General features: G+C 37.5%; 5 protein-coding genes across 7 annotated transcripts in view; all 5 read right to left on the bottom strand.

The window, feature by feature from the left end:
- Positions 1 to 2,209, bottom strand: part of LOC127988199 (NACHT, LRR and PYD domains-containing protein 12-like) — a 72,101-nt gene extending 69,892 nt beyond the window's left edge. Inside the window, 3 exon segments of the mRNA XM_052590818.1 lie at positions 657 to 761; positions 1,014 to 1,118; positions 2,151 to 2,209. Of these exon segments, the coding sequence (XP_052446778.1) occupies positions 657 to 761; positions 1,014 to 1,118; positions 2,151 to 2,209 (269 nt within the window).
- Positions 2,210 to 5,522: 3,313 nt separating this feature from the next.
- LOC127988198 (gastrula zinc finger protein XlCGF8.2DB) lies at positions 5,523 to 6,545 on the bottom strand (the record flags this gene model as incomplete). The annotated part of the gene is made up of 1 exon (XM_052590817.1): positions 5,523 to 6,545. A coding segment is annotated over one exon (1,017 nt), but the record flags the coding sequence as incomplete, so codon positions are not given.
- Position 6,546: 1 nt separating this feature from the next.
- Positions 6,547 to 8,010, bottom strand: LOC127988197 (gastrula zinc finger protein XlCGF57.1; the record flags this gene model as incomplete). Its single annotated transcript, XM_052590816.1, has 2 exons — positions 7,923 to 8,010; positions 6,547 to 7,153 (listed from the first exon to the last, which is right to left on the bottom strand). A coding segment is annotated over exon 2 (567 nt), but the record flags the coding sequence as incomplete, so codon positions are not given.
- Positions 8,011 to 8,610: 600 nt separating this feature from the next.
- LOC127986833 (uncharacterized) lies at positions 8,611 to 13,994 on the bottom strand. Of its 2 annotated transcripts, XM_052589100.1 has the most exons (8): positions 13,925 to 13,994; positions 13,786 to 13,845; positions 13,285 to 13,350; positions 13,146 to 13,202; positions 12,287 to 12,346; positions 11,667 to 11,863; positions 10,954 to 11,113; positions 8,611 to 9,959 (listed from the first exon to the last, which is right to left on the bottom strand). In XM_052589100.1, the coding sequence occupies exons 1-8, from the start codon at positions 13,971 to 13,973 to the stop codon at positions 9,829 to 9,831; spliced, it is 780 nt and encodes a 259-aa protein (XP_052445060.1). In that variant the 5' UTR covers positions 13,974 to 13,994; the 3' UTR covers positions 8,611 to 9,828. The 2 variants fall into 2 exon arrangements, with proteins under 2 accessions (XP_052445060.1, XP_052445061.1); XM_052589101.1 differs by lacking the exon at positions 12,287 to 12,346.
- Positions 13,995 to 13,997: 3 nt separating this feature from the next.
- On the bottom strand, positions 13,998 to 21,565 carry LOC127986817 (uncharacterized). Of its 2 annotated transcripts, XM_052589079.1 has the most exons (4): positions 20,674 to 21,565; positions 14,495 to 16,866; positions 14,151 to 14,250; positions 13,998 to 14,045 (listed from the first exon to the last, which is right to left on the bottom strand). In XM_052589079.1, the coding sequence occupies exon 2, from the start codon at positions 16,813 to 16,815 to the stop codon at positions 14,797 to 14,799; it is 2,019 nt and encodes a 672-aa protein (XP_052445039.1). In that variant the 5' UTR covers positions 16,816 to 16,866; positions 20,674 to 21,565; the 3' UTR covers positions 13,998 to 14,045; positions 14,151 to 14,250; positions 14,495 to 14,796. The 2 variants fall into 2 exon arrangements, with proteins under 2 accessions (XP_052445039.1, XP_052445038.1); XM_052589078.1 differs by lacking the exon at positions 20,674 to 21,565 and having other exon boundaries at positions 14,495 to 17,385.
- Positions 21,566 to 25,288: the final 3,723 nt, after the last annotated feature.

Here is a 25,288-nt window from a genome sequence, read left to right as displayed (position 1 = left end):
TTGACTGTATGTCACTGTCACTTCAATGACTATCTTTGTCCTTTGGTCTGACGTTTTGTCATATGGTGTGACAAACATAAAACAACAGAAAAATATACTTATTTTAAAATATCTTTAAAAAAAGAGTCAAGTTTGGCATTAGGGAAGACACAATAATATCTCCTTTTAGGTACAATTTCAAACAGTTTTGTAAGGTTGGTGAAAAAGTTTTATTGACATTCGTAGGGAAAAGTTTATCGACTTCATCTATTCATGGTGAAAATGATTCTAATTAGTACTTTCATGTAAAATAAATATCACTTTAAGAGAATAATGTTTTAATAATGTGAACAATTCTGTCTCAAGTATTTTGGTTATTTAATATAATTTCTTAGTACTTTTTAAATGTCACACCATAGCACACATTTACAGTACTGCGGAGTGAAAACTTGAAAAAAATATGTGAAGTCATTGACAAAATAAGAGACCTCTACTATTTTCTGAAACTGCAGTTTTCATACTCCACAAATATATGCATTTCTTTTCTTAAAAAGTTATGTTTTCCAAAAAAGTACATTTTCTTGGCCATTTGTCAACTACCCATATATATAAATATTGATTTACATACTTTCCGACACAGTCCGTTTGTGAGAAATTTTAAGAAACACATTGCATACCTGTTGGTAAATGATAGAGTTTCCTCCCTGAAGTTCGGTCCACCATCTTTAGACTGGTCACTCTTCACAGACACAGAGCTGGACACATGTGGGCCTGAACTTACACTAGTGACACAAAGAACAGAGAGAGAAAAACAAAATTCTTCATCTTCAAAGCCCCAGCACATTACTGTAGTTAGATATTAACTGTGACATTACCATAAAGCCCAATTTAAAATGTGTACTTTGTTTGTTCAGAGTAAAGTTATTATTTTTTAACTTATAACTGTGTAAAAAAAGAAAACAAGAAGAAAAAATGGAGTTCTAATTGGAAAATAGTGAGAAAATGTGAGCAATTCTAAGAAACACGTAGCTTACCTTAAGATAAATGATGGCGTATCCTCATTGAAGTTCGGTCCACCATCTTTAGACTGGTCACTCTTCACAGACACAGAGCTGGACACATGCGAACCTGATCTTACACTAATGATACAAAGAACCGAGAGAGAAAACACTTTACTACTGCGTCGATATCTACACAAGTTTCAAAGCATTTTTAAACTTCCATAAACTGCTGATATTTTGCAGATGATGTATTCAAAAGTTATTAGACACTTCCTGTTTATGTGATTCAATTCATATTTTTTCTTGTTGTTTTTATGCTTTTGTTAAAAAAGGAAGAATCTACAAAAAAAGCTGACATTACCTTATAAACTGTGAATAACCATTTAAAATGCATTATGCGTTATAAAACATATTCGTTTGGGGCAGTTTCGGATATTGTTTGCCGGAGTTACAGCAACTTCCTCTTTCATGGCAAAACATCTAAATTTGTCAGGCTGCCAGGGACATGCCCTACAACAAAAACTCCAAGATCTTTGCAATTTAGCATCACAAAGTATTTAAGATTACACTCACCAAAAATGAAGATTATCTGATAAAAACTGCAGGACGAAAAAGTTCAAAGTCTAAAAAATGGCAAAAACTGCACCAAAATTGTTTCCTATTTCATTCGCCCAAAGAAACTTTTATGTAGGTTATATGTAAATGAAATTCAGTACATGTGAAACATAGTGGGACGGGCTCCTCGTAATTTTTTTACAGGTGGTGATATCAAGCTATTTTGCCATATACCTAGTAGTTCTGAAACCCGTATCAGGCATACATTTTTACCACCTCTGACACATGTGCAAAGTTTAGCATGTAAAAAAAAAAAAAAAGCATGTTTAGGTCCTCAAAAATGTGATTCACTTTGGAGAAAGAAGAAGAAGAAGAAGAAGAAGAAGAACAAAACAGCAATTCAAATAGGGTCCTTGCACTTCAATGCTCGGGTCCTAAGAATAATAATAATAATAATAATAATCCTTATTATAAATGGGAACAATAAGATCAGGATTCTAAAAACATTAGGATTTTTAAATCTAAGTTCTAATTGGACAATAGTGAGAAAAATATTCCTTGTTGATAAGGTTTTGTTCTTCACATAAAAAAAGAAGAGAAATTTAAAAGAATTACTTCTGTTTCTCTGAGAGACTTGTCTCAGACGGAGAGTCTTTTCCTTGTTCCTCTGACATACTGCAGCAAAGTCACCACTGAAAACAGCCTAGAACCGGTTTGTGAAAGCAATCAGCCACTCTTCAGTATGTCTTGGAGGTGACTTTGTTACTGAGATAAATAACATTGCAATTAATTGTTTCAGATCATTTCATGAGATCATAACATTTAAAGTTTCTATAAATATAGTTAATTAGCAAACAGACAATAAACTCTAAGGGAGGAAGCTGAACTTTAAGTTCACAATATATTCCATTATTTTGAAATGCTCCTAAAATAACTGGTTGAGTAAATGTAACTTTCATTATTGTCATATACTGTAATATTGTATCATTATTGCTACATGCTAAACAAAATATTATTTTTAACCCAAATGGTCAGAAACTCACACTATTACAAAACAACAGCCTAAAACAAAGGATGTAAATGAGAAGAAGGAAAAAAATCCTTCAGATAATTATTATTAATTTTCATCAGCCCTTTTAAATTAACGTCATGTATTAACATCTGTGACAATTCTGGTGGCTTCTTTCTCTGTTAGTGGTAGAATTAAATCTTACGAACGGACTTTCCATAACTTCAAATTTACATAATGTAAATCACTTACATATATGGTATCCCTACTTTATTTCATGAGTAATAAGTGAAGCATTAAGACTTACTTGCAAGCTAGTGCATTAGAAGAGATTTTTAGATGTAGTTAAGAAACTTTCAATGCTTTTCCAATGCTTTCTTCCTTCTTTTTTTCTGACCTTTGCTTGTTGCTTGTCACATGATACAATTCCAACACAAAGTCCAGTATCTTGTAAAAGAGATTCCACGTCATCTGCTTTTATGTTTGTAAACTTTGGCAACAATTAACAGAATGATTCATGCACAAATTTAAGCATGTATGTTTTATTTGTGTATCCGTCTATCAAAAATTACTTTTTTATGTTAAACACATTTATTTTTTTCATTTTTCAACAAAAATATTCTAACTATCAGGTATTGTTACATTCTCTTTAATATATTTTTCTTAAATGTTCTATTTACGTTGCAGTATAAATAGTTTTAACAATTATTTACAAATGGAGACATTATGGCAGGAGTGTCCTACTGTATCTTTCCAGCTGTGAGTTTATCTCCAGGCCTAATTAAAAATATATGAACCAGCTAATCAAGGACATTAAAAGCAATAAAAAATCTGAATAAGCACCTGAGTTTTGACCATTAATCACAGGACTAAATTATGGGATGGAAAAATTAATCTTTAAACTGTATCTCAGCTCATTTTTTTCAAGTTTTTCTGAAAAAAAGACCTTGCACTATATAAAGATAGCGTATTGTTTTAGAATTTTACAGTCAAAAATAAATAAGCAAACAAATAAATAAATTATAAGTTGAAAAAAAAGTTGTTTAGGTTATTTCCTCTTCCGAAAGAAAGCTGCTCTTATTTTCATGGATGACTGATTATTACACTGTTCTGTCATACAGTTGTCATGCCCCTGGGGTCTCATTTACAAAACTCTTCGTATATGTCATCCTAAAAGTGTACATATGCACAAAAGCTAGATTTTGCGTACGCACAAAAGTTTTCAGATTCATAAAATCATGTGTATGCCAGAACCTGGGCAAAAATCCCTTTATAAATCTCAGTCAGGGGAAGATGTGCATATGTGCACATATTAGGGTGCTTTCACACTAGCACTTTGGTGCGCACCCGGGGTCGATTGACGTCAGAATTCGGTTCGTTTGGATGATGTGAACACTGTCTTCCATACTCAGATGCGCACCAGCGAACCGTACCCGAGTCCGCTTAAAAACGGTGGTCTGGGGTACACTTCATGTTAACTCTGGTATGGTTCGCTGCTCATGTGAACGCAATCGTACCAAATCGCGGAAGTGAACCGCTTTTAATGACAAATTATTTGATGAACGTGTGTTTGTGTGTGTGTTTCACTCACTTTCCTGATGAGCATGACTGACGTGCTGCAAGCAGAGAGCTGTACATCTCATTTATGTTCGCCTTCAACATTCTTTAGAGCATTTTCAGTTAATTCGTAAGACAGACGCAAGTGCCTCATGTACCGAAGCTTTATCAACAAAACGAACAGTTCAAAAACGTAATACAGTGCACAGAGTAATGTTATGCATTTGCCGCCTTCTCCTGCGCTGACGTTATCAAGCAACGGGGTAAACAGCTTGATGACGCAAGCGAGCCGCGGTTCGGACTCAAATATTATAATATGAACACAGTCCAGAGGGGGCAGGGGGAGGGGGGAGCAACTGAACTCTGGTTCGGACCAGGCAAGTGAACCAAGTGTGAAAGCACCCTTAGATTTATGTCAGTTTTTCTGTACAAATATTACTTTAAGTTTGTCTTAAAGATGTACTTCACTGTAACAACTTATAATTTACTATAACAACTTAATAATGATGATTTAATGAGGCTGGTTAATAAAGATTTATATGAAAAGAGCTTTTATTACTCAATGCTAGGGGTGTGACGGTTCATATATAACCGTGAGACCGGCGGTTATAGTTGAACACCGTCATTAGAACTCTATAACCGCCAAAACCGTGTCATTAAAATATTTTTTACAAACATTTTTTAGATAGGATCAAAAGATGCGCAATATATCGGGAGACATGGTTTTTACCACTTAATGAAGTTTTGTAAATCGTCAGACATGATATTTACCACTTCATAAAATTTTGCTTTGTAGAAAACCTTTCTTAAAAACGAATTTCGTTTTGTACAAATTTTGTCTTAATTTTAATAAATGTTTCATCAACCAATTGCGTGTATTTTAATAAATAAAAAGCAAATATAGCAGACAATGATAACCGACATGGAAGCACCAGCGCGCCGCGTTCACTTGCACTGCACTAGAGCGCATCTCATCGCAAATGAAACTCAGCGTAGGCCTATGCCTCATACATTAGCATTAAATATCTTTGCTGCATCCTTTCTAGAACAGACAATGGCATTTTTTTTGCGACTCGCATCAGCAAAGCAGCAAAGCATTGCATGGCCATAGACCGCAAAACAATCAGCAAAACAATCAGCAAAACAATCAGCGGATGGCGGGCGGGTGCAGCTTTGAAATTTGCTCAAAAAACGTTGGCTCGGATGATGAGTTTTGTGACCGATCTCCTTAATAAATGGAGGTCTGAAATCTCTGCCCCTTTACCGATCAGAGCGCGCGCTGACACGAAGTTAACCCCCCCCCGACGGTTATGTTATGAACCGTCACATTTGACTCACGTCATAACCGTCATCACCAATTCTGAAACCGGCACACTCCTACTCAATGCGTTATTGGGTCACATTTGGTGAGGACGCAGCAACACACTTTAAATGTGCTTGAACGATTTTAATTTCGGACAGCTGTTTTTAGTATGACGGTGTAGTGATCCTAACTGAGTGAAACTGTTCCCACACTGATCACATGTAAAAGGCTTCTCTCCACTTTGGACCTTCTCATGTGTTTTTTCTCCAGTATGAAACCTCTGGTGCTTTTTCAATGTCGCAGCGGCGGTAAAAGTCTTCCCACATTCAAAGCACATGTGATCCTTCACGCCACTGTGTCTTTTCTGGTGAATTCTTAAATTACCCAGCTGACTAAAACTCTTTCCACATGAAGAACACGTGTAAGGCTTCTCCTTTGTATGGACTTTCAGGTGGACCTTCAGGTGTTCGGCCCTAGGAAATCTTTTACCACATTGATCACAGTTGTACGGCCTTTCTCCAGAGTGAGAACGCAGATGTATTTTAAGAGTGTATGTATGTCTGAAACTCTTCCCGCACTGATCACATGTGTGCGGTTTCTCTCCAGTGTGGATTTTCATGTGTGACTTAAGGGCTCCTTTTAGTGCAAAACTCTTGCCGCACTGATCACACGTGTGCGGCTTCTCTCCAGTGTGGGTCCTCTCATGATTCTTCAGATTTCCAGAATGTCTGAATGTTTTGTCACAGTGTGAACAGCTGTAAGGTTTTTCTCCAGTGTGGATTCTCTGGTGCCGATTCAATACAGCTGCTGTTGTATAAGTATTTCCACAATCAAAGCACATATGATCCTTTACACCGCTGTGACTTCTCTGGTGTAGTTTTAAATAATCCATTCGTGAAAAACTCTTTCCACACAAACAAATGTACGTTTTCTGCTTTGTATGAACATTCAGGTGCCTCTTCAGGTTCTGTCGCCTCAGAAATTTTTTGCCGCACTGATCACAGTTAAATGGTTTTTCTCCAGAATGGGAACGCAGATGTAATTTAAGGGTCTTTGTTTGGCCAAAACTCTTCCCACACTGTTCACACATGTGCGGTTTCTCTCCAGTGTGGATTTTCTGGTGATCATTTAAGCTTCCATTTACCGCATTGATCACATTTGTAAGGCTTCTCTCCAGTGTGGGTCCTCACGTGTATTTTCAGAGTCCCAGTCTGACTGAATCTCTTGTCACAGTGTGAACACTTGTAAGGTTTTTCTCCAGTGTGAACTCTCTGGTGCCCTTTCAATGCATCGGATCTAGTAAAGCTCCTGCCACAATCTAAGCAAACGTGATCCTTCACACCGTTGTGTCTTTTCCAGTGAAATTTTAGATTATCCAGCCGAGTGAAACTCTTTCCACACAGAGAGCACACGTGAAGCTTCTTCTTTGTAGGAGCTTTCAGGCACCTCTTCCCAGTTTTTTTGCTGCATTGATCAGAGTTAAACTGTCTTTCTCCAGAATGAGAATGAAGATGTAATTTAAGAGTGTGTGCTCGTGCAAAACTGTTCCCGCACTGATCACACGTGTGCGATGTCTCTCCAGTGTGGATTTTCATGTGAGGTTGAAGACTTTTTTTGGTTGTGAAACTCTTTCCACACTGAGGGCAGGGGAATGATTCCTTGGCTCTTCTTTTCGGTGAGCAACTGAAAGATTTCTCCAGTTTTGACATGATGATGATTATTTGCTCTCCTCTTTCTCCTCCATCAGATCTAAAATTAAAGATAAAAAGGCATAAGGTCATTTTTTTAGGTGAAATATCCCTTTAAGTGTTTGTGGTAGAAACAGATTATTTGAGACAGGAAATATATGCCAAAAGTGTTTAAAATGTGTATTATTATACCATTAAACCATTATTCCTCACAAACTGAGATGAGTAAGACGTCAATAAAACATCAAAACAAATACAAATCATTACAGTAGCTGTATAAATAGGACAGTACAATATTAAGGCTAAACATCTACTGTTTATAGGTAATATATCATTATGAATATAGCTTGCTTTTCTAATAACATTTATAAGTAGTTCACACACTAAAAATAATTGATAGGACATTATTTTAATGTTTCCAGCTTGTGATGTATTTAAAACTTTTTTGCATTATTTGCAGACTCGATATGAAGTATTTTAGCTCTAAACCTTCAATACATATTTTAAATGAATAAATGCAAAGTAACTAAAACTGATTACATGTCAAAAGCAAAATAATAAAATATGAAATTCCCAAATCCAGGCTTGACAGCCACATTATCATTCCAAACACCGAAACTATAATTCATACCAGCACAAAAACTCAGCGGACGCTCATTAGTGAATTTAACATTAGATCCCCACACTGTTGTTTCAGTGAGCAGATGCCAGGAAAGACGCAAAAGGTGGTTTACTTGAAGGAATAACAGTAGAGAAATGACAATGTTACCTAAATAGTAGTTTTTGGATTCTATAAATACAATATGAAACATTGATTGAACTCAACTTACCTCAGACTGAGGGCAGTAGTGGTGATTCCTCTTTTTGTCTTCTGTTTATTGGCAGTTGGCAAACCAGCTTTAGGTGCTCTACCGCCTCCCACTGTAAAAGATGGAGAAGTTCATCTTTCTAAAAGTAAAAGTATCAAATCTAGAGTAACACGAAGTCCATTTTATTTTTATGTTTTCATTACTTCTGGACAATTAATGAATTCTGCATTTGACAAACGTTTGTTATGCACATGACCTGCTTTTGGAATAACGTTACCACCCAGGTCTTAACATTCCTCCCAACTGTTTGCTTTAACATTTATATCAGTCAGCAGACGCCAGAAAGGACCCACACATGACGCTATTTCCGAATAAAACAGTACACAAATGGCTTCGAAAAATGATACAGTGCGCTACGATTATGATAAATGTTATGATTGTTTAAATAAAAGCTCTCCTCACCTCAGAAGATTCACCGCTAAATGAGTGAGAAAGGGCGATGCGCGTGGAGAACGCTTATTATTATTTTTCTCCCCCTCCTCCTTCTTCTTCTCTGTTCATTCGCGGTTGCAAGTGCATGACCGCCACCAACAGAAAGAAAAATATTATGGAAAGAAATATATACCGGTATATATATTCATGACCTCATCTTTCTTATGAAAAATGATAGCTACAAAGATTTGTACAAGCATATACAACTCGCCCCAGATAGCAATAAATATTCAGCCCAAATTTGGCCCATATTTGCATCTTTCTTATGGCCCACATTTGGCCTTGACTGACGGCGTTGACTCAGGGTGAGTGTGGCTGCCTTAACTCAGCCACAAATCCACCTTATATGGGCCACATCTGAAATTCTGTTATGGCCCACATTTGGCCTTGACTTACGGCGTTGACTCAGGGTGAGTGTGGCTGCCTTAACTCGGCCACAGTTTCACCCTATATGGGCCAGATGTCTGGTGTGATGTGGACCAAATCTGGGCCAAATAAAATGTACCATAATGTTCACCTTACATGGGTCAAAGGAATAAATCACTTCACCTTCAATGTGCCAGATGTGTGCCAGATCAGAGCCATACCATATTCTCACCTATGTTACCGGCCAGATGCGGGCCAGGTATGGGCCAAAAGACTTAATCACAGCTTCCCCTTAAATGTGCCAGATGTCAGGCATCTAAAGGGCCAGATGTGTGCCAGATCAGGGCCATACCATCCCGTCACCTATGCTGCGGGCCAGGTATGGGCCAGAGGAATTAATCACACCCTTAACTTACATGAGCCGTATGTCAGTTATGTACCAGCCATGTGTCAGGGGAAATCAGCTCAGAACCTAGAAAATGGACATCAATTATGTATAGACCAGGACACACAGGTCCACACAGGACCACAATCAGGTAAGGACCAATAACTATTTTGCATTACCATCTCACAACACTCAAACCTCTTTCTGATACTCAATCCACCTTGTAATAGAGCAGTTCTAGTAACAAACAATGACTGCTTTTGTTATTCATTTCCATTTATTAAAATGAATGAACAGTTAGCTAAATAGAAAATGTTAGATTTTCTGAATGGGCCAATAAACAAAAAATGCCTGTGGGCACATCTGCAGTCCGTGAGCTCCTGTGGAACAACGTTTGCATTCCCCCTTGTAAGTTTTGGGAAAAAATAGTGTCTAATGTCCTCTGTCACAATCAACTTGTGTTCACGAAATGACAGCACCTCTGCCTAGCGTTAAATATATTTTTTGATGGTTGCTCCAATGCAAAAAACACCCATTATAATGGCTGAAAACAGAATAAAACTAAGCCACATTGAACAAAGTTAACAAAACAAATTAAACTTTAAATTTGTCACAACAATTAATGTAGCTGAAAGTATGCTGAACTATAGCATTGTTCTCAACAAGTAGACTGTCTCGGTTACATCAGTTATCAGTTCGCTGCCTGGCACGGCGTCCTCCATCTCTGTCTCCAGCAAGATGGAGCCACCTTTTAATCCACAGTTCAGTTTCTTGATCTGTTGTTGTTGCTGTAAGTCGGTTTCTTCGTACAGCCTCTATAATGAGATAGTTGGTTGAGTAAGTTATAGTAAAATATTATCAGGAGGACAAGAATTTATAACTTTTGACATCAGTTGAAACAAGACATTAGTAATAATGTATATATAGTCAGTGATTCTAGCACATAATTTTAAAGCAATGTGACACTGAAAGTCAATATAACATACATACAATACATATGATGCCACTGTCAAGCTCAGATATGTCATATGCATTTTCCAGTCAACGTTCAGGACAGGCTTGATAGGGTGAGAATATGTGAGCTGAAAAAAATAGGGCTCTGAAAAATAATACTCTGACTTTTAGGATTACTCTGGTGCTGGTCTCAGGCAAACTAAATTACAGGATTGAGCAAAATAAAGTAAAGTAAGAGTTAAGTATTTATTTAGTGAGTGCAAATGTACATATGACACAGGGACACTGGATTGGGTGTGGGGAGTTAGAAGGCCAATTTATATAATAAAGTCATGCTAAATGTTGAGCAATATTTAAGTTTTTGTACACATTTTATGGCCAGGATAACCTATATCCAACAACAGTCTGAGAAAGCTTTATTATTGGAGTAGTTCTTTATTGTTATCCCTCCAGTTTGATGTAAAAACTGAATATTGCTGAAATATTGTCAGTTGTTGACTAAAAACATATGCTGATACAACTATATGGGTACTGATTCTGAATGATAATGCAAGTTAGTCATTTTGATGTTCCGGACCTTTTGGGATATTTCTCTAACTTGACCTTTGTATTCTAATTGAATACCCCTGCTGTAAAGTGATGCAGCTGAATTACGTCACTTCTGACAAACTTTTCCCCACCAGTCACATTCTGAAATCTAGAGTATAACAATACAGGCTCAGAGTTAAGAACTTGCTTTCTGAAACAGGGCCAGAGGTGTATGCATGTTTGTGGGTGAGGTAAGCAGCAAATTCCAACAAATGCACAGATCTCAATGAAAACAGAGGCAACAACACCTACACCACTGCGACTCACCATTGATTATCCCTCTTAGAATAAGGTTCTTGAAGGCTGCCTTGCCATTGGCTCCTTTCCAATTCATCTGTCTGGCAAGTTCATTGGTCAAGAGGTATCCCATCATTCTCCAAACAGTGTCCTTAACGGCTGTACCTCCTCTTTGTGCCAAGGTAATCGTCTGTTAAACAAGGGGAAAAGACAGCAAGCATTAAGTGTAGCTACATGTAGCTAATTTGATTTAGATGACAGAGGAGATAGACAGTTCAAGTAGAATCAATCTCTGTAAGAGACAAAATATGTTCCACCTGGAATGGAAGCATCCAAGCCAAACATCTGACCACATTTCAGTGCATAAAAAAACCCACTGACTCTTGATATCGTATCATAGTCATTTTAGATTGAGCCACTTTGTTGCCTATTTTGTTTTTCTAATTGTACAAATAAGCCCTCACCACAGTAATACTGTAATTCTGTGGGAAACACTGAGCACTGTTTATCTGGTTTATCTATTTAATTTTAATTTAGAGTTTATTTAATAGTCAGTGTTTTATAATGTACAGTTGAATGGAACCACAGTCAGAGAAGCCAGTGCAAATGGGGATTCTAGTAAAGAGATTTTTCCAATGAAGGATAGTTAACCATTTATGGTTCTTTGTGAGAGAGATAATCGTATTGGATTGAATTACCTTATACATAATCTCTTATAATGGTATTGTACCAATATACATTACCAGAGTTTTCTTGAATTCTTGATCAAGCAGCTTTCCCTCCAAAACCAGAAGCTCTTGAAGGGTTGCAACCGGAAGGGTTTCCGGTGGTAGAGATGGGCTCTCTTCTGCAGTCCCCTTTAACTGATGAACTAGCTTCACCAAAATGCCCATCTGATCTTTGATGACTTCTTGATTGGTCAGGATGGTTCGTATCACAGCTAAAACAGTGATCAGAAGATACAGTCTATTTAGTTGAAGTATATGCATTAAAAAAAACTATAACTTTATGTTTCTAGCCTGCCAATTTCATTTCACTTAATGATGTGGAAAAATACAACTCCTAAGTCTTTTAATAGAAGATTCATCGATTGCATTTTTCCTGGCTTATAATTTTTTAAAGGTCTGACCTGCTGATTCCAATTTTCTTTCTTTTTAAGAATTATAATTGACAGCATACACAAAGATATTTCTTACTTTCCTTTAATGGAAAGTTATTTCTAAAAAAAACATGGCATTGTAATTGCATTAGTCCAACTCTGGAAAGGCTCTGTACATTTTCATTGGATGCTTTAAAGACTGTCTAATAGCAAACGCTACGCTCACGAAATTTAGGATGGCCAAGCAAGTGTAGTTTCTCTCACATTCACTGAAGTCTGCATTTTGGGCATGAGTTGGTGTAGCTGTGGTTCTTCTATTAATCACTGCAAACAAGAGACCAAAACCTCAAAGTTCACATTTCAAAATGTACAACACTTTCAAAAGGCTCATTTCTGTCTGTAGATAACTACAATGAAATCATGAATAAATGCACATTTTAGTTTTAAGAACAAATCTGTCATGGAGATTTATCCATGCAAGTCTACTTCATTTTGAACCATGTGGTCAAACACCACCAGCTATTCAAGATAGCATACATGCTGTTCAGGAGAAACTTTGATTTAATTTATTAGTCTGAATTTACAAGTAGAACCCAGTTTTTTTCAGGTCTTTTATTTGTGATATATTGTTCTCTGACATTGTTTGATTGTCATATGACACCAAAACTACTTCAGGTATGCCTTTTACAGGGGAAATATAACAATAAATATTATTATTATTTTACAAATATTTGGAGATAGATTTTGTAAAGATGATTAGCATTTCTGAGATGATTTCTTCATTTCTATCCTAAACATTTCTGGCTATAAGTGAAAGGGGCCAAACAAAATCTCAAATTTAATTGTTAATTTCTTCAAGTCACATCTACTTTAATAAAGTATATATCTGAACTAGTTTAGACACAAACAGTTAATTAATCCCTTAATTCAGTCTTTCACATGTGAATGGTAAACAAAATTTACTCTGCTGGGTTTTACATGAAAACATAACTTTCAGGTAGATTCCAGGTAAAGCTGTAGAAGGCTCTTCACATACATTTTCATTATCAACTTAGTGTTTTTGATGCAAATAGCTTTTGAATGTTTATATCGTCAACTTCAACTGAATGCAACATTTACTCACATATGCCGGAATGGTCAGTTCTGACCTGGGATGGTGTGATGTTTCCTCCACTGAGAGCTATAGTAACAGAAAGAGGAGTAAGCTGCCAGAAGTAAGGAATGTAAGAGAAAGATACAATCAATTCTGTATGTCTACTCACAATCAACATCCTCTCTAATTCTTGACAGTGGGGTAGGTGTTATGTTGCACCTTCTTTCGGAGCACACTACAGAGAAAAATAACAGGAATTTCTGGATATGACACTGAGGAACACATGTTTGGAAGTGTTTTCAATTTTACAGAGCAGTGCAGTGCCTGAGTTTCTGTCTGTTCTAACAAAACTTGATTTGCACAAAGACAATATCTCTCAAAATGTATTGGCCTGATTGCAGTGTGTCCCATAGAATAGCAGTCTACGTGTTTGGCGGGGGCTCAGGGTGTCATCATCTTATGATTAATTTATCTTGATCATTCAATTGTAATTTTTGGGCACATCTCTGGGTTTTCAGGTAGTTTCAAAATTGCATTTGAATGACATTCAGTGTAAAGGGTTGGTTGTATTTTATTTGCAGGATGGTGAATTACAAGGCATGTCATTTTGTTAGATGAATTGATTTACATTTGTTTACTCCAGTCTAGTCATGAAAAATGTTAGACTCACATTCACTGACAGCAGTCCTTTCATTGCCTGAGCATCCTACGTTGACGGCTGTAGGAGACGCTGTAGGAGAATCTGTGTTAAAATTCAAACCACGCCAACAATGAAAATATGACACTAAAATTTACATTAGCGCTCTTACACTGTGAAAGCAGGGAGAGTGAATAAGGCCGCTTCTTTGCAGAAGCCATTTTGGGAGGGCTGGGTAGTGTGGATGCCTCTCACTTTCACTGTCTTCCTCTTCAAGGACTACATTCTTCTTCCTGCATTTAAGGTTAAATAAGAAACAAAAAATTATGGAAGGCTGTAAAATGAGTTTTGCTCAGTCAATTCCATTATGGCTCTATTCCTCCCTCTTTTTAACTTACATTCTTCTCCGTCTACGTTTGAGTGGAGAGTCTTCTGAATCTGTCAAATCTGTGAATCGTTCAGCCTCTGGCAGTTTGAGTCTTGCTTCTTCATATGTAACTTTAAAAAAAAAAAAATTGAAAACAAAAGCCCTCTAAATTCTTTATGAAGAGTTCAGATGCAAAAGCCTCTAAATGCCATCTGAAATTTTCTTCTAGAATGATCATTTTTATCAAGCTCATATATTTAAGTTCAGTAATTTCACTTAAATGACAATTAATAGGTAATTTTCATTGTCATTTAAGTGAAATTACTGAACTCTTCATATACAGAAAGTGTAAGTAAAATATTGTCTTCTTTCTACCTTTGCTTAATATGATGCGTACTTTGTAGGGAATCCAACGTGCTCCAGGTGGTTCCTGTGATTTCACTGCTTTTACAGTTTCTTCACGTTTGTACGGTGGCCACAAACAGGTGTTATTTTTCACCCAAATGTCAGGGACTACTTCCACTTCATTAGTAGATTCAAAAATAACAATGAGAAACATCTCCTGATAAAAAAGTAAACTGATTAGCCAGTAAAACTCTAAAGATATTATAAATAAAAGGATGCTACAACGATCAACTATAATACACTTTGTACAAAGACTAGACAAGTGCTTCAGATTAATTTGTGTGAGGAAGAGGGAACACTGCAAACTTGTCTCCCAAGGGCAACCGCACACACTTTTGCACAGGCTTAACCATCTCTACACAGTGCATCACAGGAGACAAATGAGAGACGATGTATATTCCCAGTTCCCTTGAGTCGAGTGGGTAACTGTAAAGTGCTTCTTTGACTCTATACTCCTGGTACATGGCATACACTTTGTCTTCATGACTAACTATGTTTTGCACAGAAACAACGTTCCCGTCAATGACAATGCAGTCATCTTTACTTGATGTTTTTAGAGTGACACCATCGGCTATCAACTGCTTGAACTGACTGATATTTTCCAAAAGGCCCTCTGGTACTGGCCCATCGTGATGTGGAGATTTTAAAAAGGGTTCCTGCTCAATGGGTGAATCAAAATCACAGCCCCTCTGTTCATGTTCAGATAACCTGCGTATAACCTGTGGTAGAGGATTGTGAGCTTTCCTTATCATTCTCTTAAGTTCACCCAATAAATTCTCATAAGGGAAGCCAGAGATACCATCTAAATGGCCATGTACCTTCACATCACCAGCAAGATGCACTAACCCATGAATGTTGTACACTACTTGGTCTTTACCATATAGCAAGCCATAATGCTCCACAAATGAGACAAGAAAATGATGAGCCAAGTGGTTCAATTGTAAACAATACTGCGGGCTAACCAAAATATAGATAGCAACAGAAAGAAGCATGAAGTTATCATACACTTGAGACAGCAAGACACCTTTCAAAACTATAGGACCAGTGAACAGCAAAAATTGGCGCAGTTCTGTTGCTTTCCACCTCAGTCTCTCACTGAGTGCCCGAGGTTTCCTTGCAAATTCAGATGGAATATGATGTGCTAATGCCAAAAGTTTATCAGAGATTAAGGATGCTTGCAAAGACGAAATTCTGGTGCGCAAAGAGCCAGCAGTGCCAACCCACAGTTCAAGAAGTCTCCTCATAACACCCAAACACACTAAGTGCATGTAATCATGGGGAAAACCAGCAACCATATCAACTCCAGTATCTACCAGAGGACAATGAGTAAGGTGGTGATCTTCATTTGCTTCTAATCTAAAGGATTCATCTGTTCTACATGCAGCAGTGAGCTCAGGAAATGTCATACGGTGATTTGTGTATATTCCTCTTTGTAAGCACTTATCACAGCCATAATATCCAGTGTGGGACTTGATACCTTTGATAAATGCCCTTGCTGGTGCGTCACAAATAACAGAACAAACTTTCAAGAGAAATGTTTTGCCCTGACAAACAAAGCCAGTACTGATGCTTTTCAACTCTTGAACTAAATGTTTTAGATAGTCAGACAGTGTTTTGGGCTTTGCCGTCCCACAAAACAATGCTATCACAAAAGGCTTTTTGGAGAGTCTTGGTAATTTACCCAGAATGGGCCAAAACTGAATGGATGAGCTTTTAAAAAGAGGTAATCCATCAAAATTTAGCTGTAAAAGAAATTCATAGCCTTCTGGAAAAGAGGATAATAACCTGGTGAACTTTCTTTGGACGACATTCACTATACCAAAATAGTGAAATGAGCCACCAGCAAGCATCTCCAATTTGTAGTCTGTCTTTGTTTTAAGCAGTGACCTTCCATCCTTTGGCAGGAAGGGAAAGTATATCCTAAGAATTGACAGTAAGGCTGACAGAGCCACCAAAGACACCCCAAATCTAACTGCCCAGTCACCTAAGCTGCCCAATAAAATTTCATGGTCGCTCTTCACACTGCTAGAACCATTACAGCCAATGCTGTCTTCCATATCAAGAGATCCTTCCCTATTGAGCACAATCTCTTCAATCAGGCTATCGGGGGGTTCTTGCATGTCTTGTTGACATCCTTCCCTATTAAGCTCAGGCTCATCAATGTGACTTTCAAGATGCTGGTTAATGCTCTCGCCTTCTTTACCAGATGGCAGAGTGACTATTTTTTGCATTAAATTATCCACTCTTTTCCTAGCCTTCCTCCTTAAATTGCTATGCTTGTAATAGTCCATGTCACCTTTTTCTTCAGTTCACCCCTTCAGAAATTTTCCTGTGGATCTAATCTGTACAAAGAGAGACAGAGGTGGGGACACAAGAACAAAGGTAGATTAGCCTATTAGTTAACATTAACAATCAGCATCTATATTTTACTTTTAGTTACTTAGGCTTATTTAACGTGCAGCATCCATTACAGTTATGAATTATTTATTATTACATGCATATGGCACATATTAAATGATCTGCAAGAAAACCTGTTTATATGTGCCCAATAAATGGCATGTTGCTACAGCAATTAACAAGACTAGTAAACTTAACTTTAACTAATAGATATCACAATGAAATTTCCCAAATTAATAAATTAAATATTAACAGTTACTTGCATTGAGATAATAATTTGTTATATTACGAGTTTTCTGAAAATTTGATGAGACTAACATGCAATGCTAACTTGCATTTACTGAACCAGGTTTAACTCTTGTTTCATTTTTTTCATGTTATAGTCATTGATTTTTACAAATGGTATTTTAGAATATAATATAATTATTATCTCTCTTTATCACTCCACAAATCAGAATAATAACTTAAGCCATAAAATAGCCATAGAAAGTATCTAACAATCAGCCTAGTGTAAAAACATTAAGATTAACGCAGGGCTCTCAAGTCTCACGCATTGGGCGTGAGACTCACGCATTTCAACCCGTTCACACGCTCACACGCCACACCTTGTATTTCTCACGCAGAGACATTACGAGGACAACGCCCACCAAGTTGCGGCGCTATTTTTTTAAACAGTGAAACAGGTAACGTAGAGGAATCAAGTGAGTTCCCCGAAGGCCCTGACACGCACCTGCTAATCGAATAAAAAAAATATAGCTACCGATCAGCCAATCAGAAAATAGCATTGCTGTATCCGGGTAAGATTTTTACAGGCTCGTGTGCAACACAGATCCAGACGCTCGCTGAAGTAGGTAACGTTACGGTTACAGACTTGTCAAGACAATGACACAGATTTTCACTATATGTTTTTTTTTATCAATATATTAATTTAACATTTTTTAAAAACAGTCTAAGATATGTTTTGGTCTGATGGTTATTATGACCCCGACACGCACGCAATTTTGGCCATTATACGTGGTCGGCCGTAGCTTTTGTGCCTATTATTAGCCCACTATTATTTTTTTATTGCCAAAGTTACACGTTGAAGAGGATGCGGGGCTACTCTGACAGTTTTATATAAGAGACTTCTATAATAGGCCTATCCATAATACTTGTATGGCAGTATCCATAATAGTTTAAAAAAAAAAAAAAATTCTTTCCTTTTATTTTTACTGCACCTCATCCTGGTCCCCATTTTCAAAACGTTTTGCCTAGGCTATTTCATTATATTTTATCCAATGTATAATATTGATTATTGCATTCGTCTATTTCAAAGATGTCAGGGAAGAGGCAAAGGAGCAATCTTTCATGCTTTGTTCTAAAAGATCTGGACCCGTATTCATAAAGAATCTTAATGCAAAAAGTAGTTCCTAGTGACAAAATTCTAAGAAAATTCTTAGAAATGTGGGCGTTTACTTTTAAAATTAAAGAAAAAAATCCTAGTAAAGAAAAAAGTAATTCAGAAAGCATCTTATCCCTTAAAAGAGGTCTTAGGGTAAAATTTGTTATGAGCACAGACGAGGACTTTTAAGAGGCTTAAGAGTTTCTTTAGCAGAGGAGAAAATGGCAGAAAGATGAAGAGGCAGAAGAAATGTGTTGCAGACAATGGATGACAATGAGTTAATAAGACGGTATAGATTATATAATAATTTAATATAATATAATTTAATATATAAATTAAAGTAATCACTACATTACAATATTTAGCAACTGGGAACATGCAACAATGCAATAGTGATGATTTGTGTCTGTCACAACCTTCTGTAAGCAGAGTGATCACACAAACAATTACAGCACTTTCAGAACATCTTATTGTGTCGCAGTTCATTTCGTTTCCACTGGACATTCCCACCTTGCAAGCTCAAAAAACTGCATTTATGAATATAGCAGGCTTAGGTGCGCACAAGCAGGGGGAATGAACCGTTAATAGTTTGTCCCATGTCTGCTTCTTGTCCCTTGCTGTGTCTGAATTTTCCTTTAAGAATGGCCTTGTGTTCATCCATTAACTGGGCTAACAGTAAACACTGTTCCTCTGTCCAGTTTGGCTTTCTCGCTCTTCTTGGCTTTGATTCCATGTTTGATACATTAAAACCAACACTCAAACCGCCACTTAAATAGGACAGCAATCACTGTAATTGGAAAGAGTGGAACAATTTTTATCATTCTAAGCCAATCAAATACCTTATAGGAAATTAAAAGCATGGTAAATAAAAAAATAGAATTCATATACACACATATAATGTGTGTGTGTGTGTGTGTGTGTGTGTGTGTGTGTGTGTGTGTGTGTGTGTGTGTGTGAGAGAGAGAGAGAGAGAGAACGGTCAAATAGGAAAAATTATGCATGTAAATTTAAAGTGAGGATTAGAATAGACCCTATACTTAAAATCACTCTTTTTTTTCCTTCTTGGACAACCAGCCAATCAGAGTCTTCAAAAGATTGTGTCATACATAGCAACCGGTTCAACCCCGCCTCCTCACTAAGATAAACGTTTTTGTCTTTTCCTTACTCAGAGTTGCTCTCAGATCGGTCCCGAATCGCTTTTAAGCTAAGACTCCTACGTAAAAGTTTTTAAGCTAAATTAAGAGTTTTCTGAGAGGATTCTTAGAATCTTTATGAATGCGGGCCCAGCTCCCTAAAAAGGTGGCTAGGTCAGAGGAGGAGGCTGTGGAGAATACAGTAGGGGAGGGAGTTAGGGTGCCAGAAGAGGATGGGTGCATGGAAGAGACTGTGGAGGACCATAGAGGAAACAGTGGAGAACCCACTGGAAACAGGGAAAAAGAGAGGGTTATGTAGAGCAGCCACCTGTAGGTGTTCCTTTAAGAAGGAGTGGTCAACCCGATCACCATTCATCACAATGGGAACCACCAGCTCTTTTTACTGGTGCTTAGTCTGCACAGACAAGATAACTCCTGTGTCCATCAAGGTGTGAGGGACATAAGCAGGGAGGCTTTCTAAAATAGCTGCATTAGTGTTAGTGCTTGCTCATTCAAATACCTATGCTGAGAGGGTTTTCTCCATGGTGGGATTAAACAAGACCTAAACCAGGAACAGTTTAGCACTTGATGGAACTGTGAAAAATGGCTGGCCTGGAACCACAGTGATTCAAATGGGAGCCACCAACCCCTGGCCTCAAAACCAGCTACCAACACCTACTATAAACAGCACTGACCATTTTCTCTCTCTCTCTCTCTCACACACACACACAAATAAATGCTGAATTAAATAAATATTATTTTATTTGTAAGAATATGTGTCATTTATGAGATCAGACACCCGTCCCCATCAAACCCCTGCCGCCATCGCGACCGCGGGCAAAATCTCACTCTGAACTAAGTTCAAAACTTGAGAGCCCTGTTAACGTTACTATAAAAAGTGGTGATAATCTAAGAATATATAGTTCTTTAAACGTTTATTAGATTGTTATTATTATAATTAATCCAGAATGTATGCCTGTTTGCAGTGTACAAAAAACATATCTAAATAAATCTGCACATGTCGGTTCAACATACAACTTCAGTGTCCTAAAATGGCATCTTGCGCTTTACCTAGCTTAACTTTAGCTCCATTAGCTTATTTAATAGAGTCAGCTAACATACCATAACGTCATTTCAGTCATGCTTCTAACGTCTACTAGCAAACCAACACTCTTAGTATCTCATTACAATTTGTATTGTACAGTTAAATGTTTTTTAACAGTATAATAATTACTTACCAGTAAGCCCAAAGATCGACTGCAGAGACCAACGGACTTTTTAACCGCGAAGCAGAGAGCGCGCCCGCGAATACACGCGCAAATGCGCATGCACGTACCGTTGCAGTGTCATGCCTGCTGTAGCCGAGCAGCAACCTCGCGCTCTCTCTCGTGAAGCCAATTAAGTGACAAAAACTGCAATTCATCGACTGGGCGCTTGAGGCTGGCTGCAAAAGGGAGTGAGTCCCATAGACTTCCCATGTTAAAATGCCCAACTTTACAGCAAAAAAAAAAACGTTTACAGCCTGGTTCAAAAAATGATTTTGGTCTTAATAATTTTGCCCTTCATGACAACTGTGAGGGGGGTAAATTTTGTAAAAACTCATCCGTTTAAATTATATTAAGACTTAAAGTTCTGCATAATTAAGGGCGTGGCCACTTGATTGACAGGTGGATTGCCGCTGCTGACAATGCCGTCGCGCTAGGTGGGCGTGGCCTCAGCAATCAGCTCCCGCCTTTTGGCCCATTTTCGATTATCCGTCGCGCGGTCACGCGCTGCCAAGATGGCGATGGCCTGCTCTGCAAACTTTGATTTATTTATTTTTTATTTTTCTCTGCACACTTTGAGCTTTTAAAACCGGAGTCTATGGGTGACGTCACGGACACTACGTCCATATTTTTTTAGAGTCTATGGCTGTAGCTGACACTTACCTTCTTAGTTTTATATTTTACAGTTCTTTTTTATTTTAGTTTTATATTTTACAGTTCTTTTTTATTTCAGTGACAAACACATTTTATTTTTCCATCTATAAATAACATTTGTCATGTTCTCTCTAGCGCCAAACAATTTCACATGATAAGTAATAATAAATAATAAAAACTGTCCCAAGTTAGCTAATCTGAAAGGGGTGTTGTAAGAAAAATCCAATCAACCACACATACACAGGGTGCAAATATATATATATATATATATGTATATATGTATGTATGTATGTATGTATGTATATATGTATGTATGTATGTATGTATGTATATATATATATATATATATATATATATATATATATATATATATATATATATATGTATGTATGTATGTTAGACATGTTTTTCTTTGTTTGTTTGTTTGTTTTTTGTAATAAACACTCAGCCACCTCTGGCCTACACACAATTCTTTTCTGCACCTAATAATAGCAATAATTAAATCAGGTTGTAAAGTGAAATAGAGTTTGTAACTCCCTTCTGCTAAATGGCAGACATAGGCATAAATAAATTATTCATTGGAGCTTTGGGGGGGAAAGCTGCTCTGTAGTTTAGTGATTGCAGTAGAAACATTTAGCAGTGTAAACAGGCTGTGGCTGGGTGGGTCCTTATTTGGGCTCTGTGTAAGCACCATCTCACTGATATCACTCTAAATTGGTAACTGGTCCTGGGCCGTGCACATTGCCAGGTGTTGGTTTTTGAGTGAAGATTCACCGGACCACATGCGAGGTTGTCTAAGTATTTCAACAAGTTAAATGATTCACGATTTTCAATTAAATTGTAATCCTACTTAATCAGTATTTCAATTGAAGGCACTATTGTGGGATATTAAAAAGTGCCAAATAATAGGCCTACATTGAGCAATTTTACTAAACAAGAACAATAAACAAAATATAATCAATTAACATTGTTGACATGTGAATCAGAATATTTACAATATATGCAAGAAAACCTAATTTTAATGAATAATAATAATAATAATAATAATAATAATAATGAATTTCAGTTTGTGTTAAGGTTTATGATTGACTGCTGAAGATGAATTAAGCAGTCTCACAGCTTAAGGTAAGAAGCTCAAGTCAGCTTTGGAGGCTTATTTTGTTTTTGTGATAAGATTGATCTTTTAGTACTAGCCCTTTGTCTGTTAAGAGCTTGTTTGCTATTTTATACAGTCAGCTTGTGGCATTTGGCCCATGTCTCGCCCACACAGGACTTGCTGTGACCTATGCCCGGCTCATGACATTTGGCCCAAGTCTGGCCCACACAACACTTGCCGTAACCTATTTCATGCCCGGCTCACGACATTTGGGCCACCTTTGGCTCACACAATATTTGCCGTAACACAAGTTAGGTCCGGCTCATGACATTCGGCCCAAGTCTGGCCCACACAACATTTGCCATAACCTATTTCATGCCCGGCTCATGACATTTGGGTCACCTTTGGCTCACACAATATTTGCCGTAACACAAGTTAGGTCCGGCTCATGACATTCGGCCCAAGTCTGGCCCACACAATACTTGCTGTGACCTATTCATGCCCAGCTCATGACATTTGGCCCAAGTCTGGCCCACACAACACTTGCCGTAACCTATTTCAAGACCGGCTCATGACATTTGGCTCAAGTCTGGCCCACATAACACTTGCTGTGACCTATTCATGCCCAGCTCATGACATTTGGCCCAAGTCTGGCCCACACAACACTTGCCGTAACCTATTTCATGCCGGGCTCACGACATTTGGGCCACCTTTGGCTCACACAATATTTGCCGTAACACAAGTTAGGTCCGGCTCATGACATTCGGCCCAAGTCTGGCCCACACAACACTTGCCGTAACCTATTCCATGCCCGGCTCATGACATTTGGGCCACTTTTGGCCCACACAATATTTGCCATAACACAAGTTAGGTCCGGCTCATGTAATTTGGGCCACATTTGTCCCACACAACACTTGCCAGTGCCGTAACTGAGCCGTAAGTGCCAAAAGTGGCCCAGATAAGGTCCAAATCTGTCTGCTATCTGGGGCAACAAGTATAAAAACAAAACATAAGCATAAATAAATAAACATAAGAATATTTAAAGTGAAACAATTCAGGCCAGGGGTTAAATTAAAACAATTTAAAGTAACTAAACGCTATAGGTCTTTCTTGCTTTTTGTTCTTAATTTTGTCTAATGTAATTGTTTAATCTCTTTTTATAAAATGTTCAAAGTTTGGCTTAGCTTTAGACCATTTTTTAAGAAGCAAAAGTTGTGTAAGAAGCACATCGTACTTTTGGAATCATGTACAATAAAAACAAAGCACACTTTAGCCTGTTTCATTTGCCAATTCATGATGTTGTTGTGATGTTGAGAGAGGTGCAAGATAAAAGAAATAAAGCACTTTAATTGGAATGATATTAGCGTGTCTGATTTATCGCAGGCACGGATCGGGTAACGAGTCAAATATTAATGGGTCTGGGCTGGTGCAGATTTCATTTTTATATTATCACGGGTGATATCGGATCTGGTGTTGAACTTTGTGGGTGCGGGTAGGTGCGGGTCTCCAAAAATGGACCCGTGCAGGACCCAGATTGACTCCCTTCTGCAGCCAGCCTCTAACGGCCAGGTTGACGAATAACAGTTTAAGTCACTCCATTTGGGCTTGCCGCTTGGTGATGACACACTCTTCATAGACCAGTCCTACTGAGTCTTAAAAGGTGAAATTTGAAAGATGTGAAAGAGCAAAGACCAACTCTGTAACCAACTTTTGGATGAAAGTTGAAACCTCTGGTCATGAAAATGAACTTTGTTCACTTGACAACTTTTGACAATGCTTGTTTTTTTTAAATAAACATTTGCTGACAAAGGTTTTGCATTACCCTGAGAAACTGTGCTTGTAATAGTTCTGCAAGTGAGGAAAAAAAATGTTTACAAAGAACACAAAAATAAAGGTTTCTTTGGAGAAATCAACTTCTGCAAGCACAAACACAAAAATAGTTTTCCTCCATTCTCATATTGTTTTCATTGTCCTCCAATAGAAATGATAGATAAAACAATGTGAGTCAATGATTAGTCTGTGAACAAATATAAAAGTTAAAAGAAAAAAAGAGAAATATTTGTCTTTATTGGCTTGCAAGAGCAACACAAGGAGAAGAGAAGAGAATCAGAAGCCATTTACAAAGCTAGATGACAGTTTATATTACATTTGCACTTGTACATCAAAATGGTAGAGCTTTTGTTCACCGGTTTTTAGTTTTAGGTTGATTTTACATGGTTTACCAGAATAAAATGAAGGGATGTATGTTTATGGTGTAGTTTTCCTCAGCTGTTGACAACGATAAAATGAGCTTCAACATGCAGTATACAAAGTAACTTCTAAAGAAATGCAACACTGTAAGTTTTACATCCACTTCCCCGATACCAATCAATGTGCATGCGGCATGCCTATTTTAACAGTGTTATAAATTAGGCAACTCATATATCTTTTCACAGGTTTTCAGAAAATAACTGATCTTAATTCATTTCACTTAGATCTTTACTCAACCAGTTTGACATAATTTATTTGTTCAGGGTGTAAACATGTTTTCCTCTCCTCACAAATTTCCAAGAGATGTACTTGTATTCAGACCCATTTATCCTGGGTAAAACTGCCTACACTGAAATGCTGGAGGGGTTCCTTCTGTTGAGAATATCTCATCTGTGCTGTCTCCACAGCTGTCTCTTTATTTGAAACTAGACAGAGTGCCACACTGACAGCATTTCTGGCTGAAGAGGATTGGAATTTCCTGTGTTGGGCTCTGTTCACATGGTGGCTGTCTTGTACTGTTCTTTAACCTACTGTTGAATCATCTTTCCCAAAAATGAGAAAACCATTTACAGTACATATGTAAATCGC

This window comes from Carassius gibelio, chromosome B22, assembly GCF_023724105.1.
Source record: "Carassius gibelio isolate Cgi1373 ecotype wild population from Czech Republic chromosome B22, carGib1.2-hapl.c, whole genome shotgun sequence".
Classification (NCBI taxonomy): domain Eukaryota; kingdom Metazoa; phylum Chordata; class Actinopteri; order Cypriniformes; family Cyprinidae; genus Carassius; species Carassius gibelio.
Note: the sequence above shows the minus strand (reverse complement) of the source record. Positions and strands in the feature narration are given on the sequence as shown.